The sequence below is a fragment of the Glycine max genome, chromosome 18 (assembly GCF_000004515.6).
Source record: "Glycine max cultivar Williams 82 chromosome 18, Glycine_max_v4.0, whole genome shotgun sequence".
Taxonomy (NCBI): domain Eukaryota; kingdom Viridiplantae; phylum Streptophyta; class Magnoliopsida; order Fabales; family Fabaceae; genus Glycine; species Glycine max.
In genome coordinates, this window is record NC_038254.2 from 46,610,340 (window position 1) to 46,616,967 (window position 6,628).

A 6,628-nucleotide genomic window follows, 5' to 3' on the forward strand; every position below is an offset into this window, starting at 1 on the left:
ATATATATATATATATATATATATAAAACCAAATATATCCAAAAGTCAATGTATGCATACATAAAATCTAACATAGAACATAAAATACATAAAAGTGACTAATTCCCACTAAACCAAAGATTCCTGAAACTGTAAAACACCCATGTGAGCAACATGCTCATGAAAGACCTTGGGTGGAAGTCCCTTAGTAAGAGGATCTGCTATCATGGAGTTTGTCCCTAAGTATTCTATGGAAATTTGTCCACTCTGTACCTTTTCCTTAACAACTAGAAACTTGATGTCAATATGCTTCGACTTGGTCGAGCTCCTATTGTTGTTAGAATACAATACAACTGATTTATTGTCACAAACTTAAGAGGTCTTTCAATTCCTTCCACAATTTGCAGCCCTGTGATAAAAATTTTTAGCCATATTCCATGATTTGATGCCTCATAGCATGTCACAAATTCTGCCACCATAATGGATGAAGTAGTAAGGGTTTGCTTGGCACTGCGCCAAGAAACCGCACCACCTACTAACATGAAAATGTAACCTGAAGTGGATCTCAAACTATCTAGGCATCCTACAAAATCTGAGTTAGAATACCCAGTGATCTCCAACTTATCTGACCTCTTATATGTGAGCATATAATACTTTGTTCTCTTCAAATACCTCATAACTCTTTTGGCTGCTTTCCATTGATTCATTCATGGATTGCTTAAATATCTGCCTAATACCCCAACTATGTATGCTATATCCAGATGCGTACATACTTGGGCATACATCAAACTCCCTACAGCTAATGCATAGGGAGTCTTCTGCATTTCCTGAATTTCCAAATTTCCTTTTGGGCACTGTTTGAGACTAAACTTGTATCCCTTAGCAATTAGAGTATCACCATATTTACATCCCTGCATACCAAACCTTTTAAGTACCTTTTCGATATAGGTCCTTTATGATAATCCTAGAATACCCCAAGATCGATCTCGATGTATCTGAATTCCTAATACAAAGGAGGCGTCACCAAGATCTTTCATTTCGAAATTTCTTGATAGAAATCTCTTGGTTTCGTGCAACATGCCTATATCATTAGTGACAAGCAGTATGTCATCAACATATAAGACCAGGAAAATGTACTTGCTCCCACTGAATTTGTGATACACACAATCATCAACAAGATTCATCTCAAAACCAAATGAGAGAATTACTTGATGAAATTTGTGGTACCATTGACGAGATGCCTATTTTAGCCCATAAATGGATTTTGTCAGTTTGCAAATCATATTCTTTGGGTCTCCTGACACAAAGTTTTCTGGTTGCACCATACAAATTGTCTAATCAATGTTGCCATTGAGAAATGTCGTCTTGACATCCATTTGATGAAGCTCCAAATCATAATGTGCAACAAGAGTCATGATTGTCCTAAAAGAGTCTTTCGATGAAACTGGAGAGAAAGTCTTTTTAAAGTCAATCCCTTCCTTTTGGGTATTACCCTTCGCCACAAGACGAGCCTTATATCTCTCCATATTACCTTTGAAATCCCGCTTGGTCTTAAATATCCATTTGCAACCAATGGGTTTCACACCTTCTGGTAATGGGACAAGTTCCCAAACCTTGTTGTCTTGCATGGACTTATACTCCTCATTCATTGCTTGAATCCACTTTTCTGAGTTGGAATCTTGCATGGCTTGATGGAAATTGACTAAGTCATCTTCCATCATACCATTATTTTCTTCATGTTCCTGGAGAAATACCACATAATCATCTAGAATAACACTTCTCCTTTCTCTTGTAGATCTCCGCAAAGGTATTGGCTCATGAAGCATAGGTTCTTGAGGATCTTAAGTTTGTTCTTCATGAACGATCAAATTATCTTGAGTGGGGGATTCAATAACAATATCTTGTAAAGGTTCTGAATTTGCTTTATCAAAAGCAACTGTATGAATCGGTTTTGGAATTTTTACTGATTCTTCCTCTAAGACAATGTCTTTAACCTTATTCTCCCCCCAAACTCAATATCCTCAAAGTATGTGGCAGTTCTCGTCTCAAAAATTGTCTTTAATTTGGGATCATAAAATTTATATCCCCTGGATCTTTCAGAATAACTAATAAAGTAGTTGCTCACTGTTCGGGAGTCCAATTTCCTTTCATTTGGCTTATAAGGCCTTGCCTCAGCTGGACATCCCCATACATGAAAATGTTTCAGACTAGGCTTTCGCCCAACCCAAAGCTCATAAGGTGTTTTGGCAGCTGCCTTGGTTGACACTCTATTTAGAATGTAAGCTGCAATCTTTAGTGCCTCTCCCCGGAGTGACTCTGGTAAGTTAGAATGAAAAATCATGCTTCTTACCATATCCTTAAGAGTTTTGTTTCATCTTTCAGCTACGCCATTCAAGCTAGGTGACCCCGGCATGGTGTACTGTGGGACGATTCCACATTCCTCTAGGTACCTGACAAAAGGCTCTGGATGTTGTTCACCTGAACCGTCATATCTGCCATAGTATTCACCACCACGGTTAGATCTGACACACTTTATTCTTTTGTTGAGTTGATTTTCAACTTCAACTTTAAATGTTTCGAACACATCCAGAGATTGTGACTTTTCATGTATAAGAAACAAGTATGCATATCTGGAGTAATCGTTTATGAATGATATAAAATATTGTTGACCATTCCATGAAGGCGTATGAAATGGCCCACAAATGTCCGTATGTATCAATTCCAAGATGTATGTAGCTCTATATGCACCTAATTTCTTGCTTTTGGTATGTTTACCTTTAATGCATTCAACACAAACATCAAAGCTTGTGAAATCAATGGAATCCAAGATTCCGTTTGACACAAGTCGTTCAATTCTGTTCTTAGAAGTGTGACCTAAGTGCTTGTGCCATAATGCTCCTCAGTTTGTATTATCAATTCTACGCTTAGTACCACGCAATTTTGCATTAAATATAGATTATCATTAGCCAATAGTGAACCAGTTTCAACAATATCTGAATTGAAAGACAACCTAAACACATTGTTTCCAAATGATCACAAATAACCCAATTTGTTCAAATAAGAAACTAAAACCAAATTTTGTCTAAATGATGGTACAACAAAAGTGTCTTTCAAATCTAAATAAAAATCAGTACATAATAATAATCTAAAATGCCCTATAGCTTCCACCTTTACTGATTTACCATCTCCAATATAGATTCATCTTTCAGAATCAATTGGCTTTCGGTAGCTTAGGCAACCCTTTATTGAAACACTAATGTTAGTAGTGGCACCAGAATCTAACAACCAAGTGTTTCTAGGTACTGAAGCTAAATTGACCTTAGAGCATACTAAAGTAAGAAACATACCCTTCTTTGCACGCCAAACATGATATTTGGTACATTTCTTCTTTACATGTCCAGGCTTATTGCAAAAGAAACAGTTGTCACCTTGATTTTGTTTCTTTTGTGTTGGACCCTTAGCAGCTTCATTCTTGGGCTCTTTAGTTCTTTTTCTTTTGTCCTTGTCTTTAGAGGTACTCACAACATGAGCACTTTCAATCCTTTCTTGCTTCAGCCTCTCATCTTCTTGCACACAGTATGAAATGAGCTCATTAAGAGACCATTTCTCCTTCTAACAGTTATAAGAGATCTTAAACTGACTAAACTGTGAAGGTAGAAAAATTAGCACTAAATGAATAAGCAAGTCTTCTGATAGCTCAAGCTTTAGTGCCCTTAATTTTGAAGCAATATTTGACATTTCCATCATGTATTCCCTGACATTTCCTTTTCCTTGATACTTCATGGAAATCAAGTTTTGAAGGAGACTACTTGTTTCCGCCTTATCGCTTGCAAAGCGTTTTTCAATTTCAACAAGGAATTCCTTGGCACTAGTTATATCATTTGAAACAGTGCCCCGAAAAACCTCAGGAATGCCATGCTTAATGATCATAGGACTCATGCGATTTGAGTGATCCCACTTCTCATGAAGTTTCCTCTGTTCAGAGGTACTGGAATCTGTAAGAGAAGGGGGTTTCTCAATCCTTAATGCAAGGTCTAGATCCATGCAACCAAGAACAATTTGCATGTTCTCTTTCCAATCCTTAAAATTTGTACCATTAAGAATCGAAACCGAATTCATATTAGCAAATATAGAAGCAACAACTGAAAATATCAAAACAAATAATATAATAAGCTCACATAATAGTCATCAATGCATTTAAATAATGGTATATCTCATATCAAGATATCAACTCTTTGGACAGTGATGTTAATTGCTAGTGATATCCTTATTGTAATGTTCAAACATTGATGATAAAAGCATATCAAATAGCAAACCCATCTTTTGATGTGACTTATTATTCACATGCAAAACCTCATAATTATCACACGTTTAACATCACAGGTGTGTGTGTAACTTAGTTAAATGGTAACTTTCCTTTGGGCCAATCATCATTCATATAAATAATCACACACGTTAACATTTAGCATTTCTCATGAACAATCTACACAAGAGAGGTCACTTACTTTGGTGATATCTTGATTCAATTAGCTCATTTAAATGCTGAATAATTAAAAGGATGTATCATAACTAAACTTTGAACATTGATGCACCAAATCCAAAATTAAAATGTTTCTTAAGTAAATTATTTTTAACTTTATTTATTTTAAATTTTAGAGGTCCCTGATTATTACTTTAATATATTGCAGCGGCCTCTAAAAGTAAGAACAAACACATAAATGATGCATTTAAATTTATACCAAATGCTTTATATCATTGTTCATTCCTCAGTAATGTGATAATCTTATTTGTTTCCTCAAAAACATTGTATCTAATATATGTATGTTGTCCAAACATCATACATGAATCAAGTATGGGTGGCTCTGATACCAAATGTTGGGATTCAATTCTGAATGTTGGGATTCAATTCTAAATGTTGGGATTCAATCAATCAGTCTAATTTGATTCTAACAGACAATCATCAATCCTAATCACATGCTTTCTATTCATGTAGAGAGAAATTATTGTACAAAGATGAATAGAACCCCTTTGTGTTCCCATACTCAAAATCATGATGAAAACTAGATGCGGAAGCGCACCTGGATTAGACATAATGGAATGATGACGAAAGATTGATCAGAAGATTAGTTTTATGATCTTCCAAATGTAGAGAGCCTTTTTCTTTTCTTTCTCTGAATTCTTGTCTTCTGACGGGGATAAAGAGAAACATGAAACTGTGTACGCTTGCTCTCTACAAATGGGGACCATAATCTCTTAGATTGGTAACTACCATCGGTTACCCCAAATTTGATCATTATAATTTGGCCCCTCATCAAATTATAATATCACTGATGGTATCTATACAATTAGCCTTTCATGACATATATGTCCTTAGCCAAAATGGTCCTAACTCATTCAATTATATGATATATATATATATATATATATGTATGTATGTATGTATGTATGTATGTATGTATGACCCAAAATTGCTCATGCATACAAAGTATGTTTTCATCAATTAGAGCTGCCATTGAAACATTCCGTGAACACTTTCCAAAGCCTCACATTGTACCTTCGGTTACACTCCTCATAAAATCCATAGAAGCACATTGAATCAAATGCAAGCATAAATTTATGACCCTGCAATAGGTTTATGTATCATAAAAATCGCCATATTAGTGTGCATCGCTGTAAGATATTCATAAAATGGAGCTTCTTGCTGGTCTACAACTTAAATTGTCTTAACTCTTATGAAGAAGTTTATGAATCCAATAGAATTCTGTGAATATAACTAGCAGCAATTAAGATAACAATTAACATACATGTAAAAAATATACATAAAATGCATATCATGTATATCATACTTGTTTTCCAATTGAAGCTGCATGGGAAACATTCATATCAACACTTAATTGATATAGAATTGGTAAAGCATACTCTGTAATAAATTATATACCAGCTTCCACCAAAAAAAAAATACCAACAGAAATGGCTTGTCAATCATAGTATATTAAGGTACTTGAATTGCAGAGGAAAAAAAATTCATGTTTCAGTATTTACAAATGAAAATTTATGACACATTTGCTAGTACCATTGAGTAGTTTCAGTTTCATACTGAACAAATCCATCCACAAAACTTTTTCTTCGTAAAGTCCCCATGAAGATAATTAAGTTTCTAGAAAGATTCTTATTCGTGTTATAATCCATCCAGACTAAGATATTGGTTTGGTTCAATTGACAAAATATGAATAATAGGCGATGCTCGAGCTCCTTTCAAAATGGAATTCATACATTCGGCAAGGTTGGTAGTCATATGCCCATACCGTTTTCCTTAATCATAGGCCTGAGAGTCCATTTATTCTTGGGAATTTGATCCAACCAATTTGCTGCTCGTGGAAACTCTGATCGCATTGCGAGCAACTTTGCCTCAAGTCATGGTTTCCTCATCTCATATCCTATGGCAAAGGACAAAATAATGAGCAATAAATATAGTGAAAATGTAATAATGCAAGAATTTGATGCATGAAATGGTTAGAAGCTTACCCATAATGATGACTTATTTTTTTAAGTCAACATTTTTAAATTGTTTGTTAAAATTTGATGCAATGTAGCGAATGCAATACACAGAAGATACATTTAGTCATGTCCACCCAACTCGTTCTGATCA

At 34.9% G+C, this 6,628-nt stretch overlaps 1 protein-coding gene across 1 annotated transcript; it reads right to left on the reverse strand.

The window, feature by feature from the left end:
- Positions 1-3,591: 3,591 nt before the first annotated feature.
- LOC102668966 (uncharacterized) lies at positions 3,592-6,372 on the reverse strand. Its single transcript, XM_006603451.1, has 2 exons — positions 6,285-6,372; positions 3,592-4,121 (listed from the first exon to the last, which is right to left on the reverse strand). Exons 1-2 carry the CDS (start codon positions 6,370-6,372, stop codon positions 3,592-3,594), a joined length of 618 nt encoding a protein of 205 aa, XP_006603514.1.
- Positions 6,373-6,628: the final 256 nt, after the last annotated feature.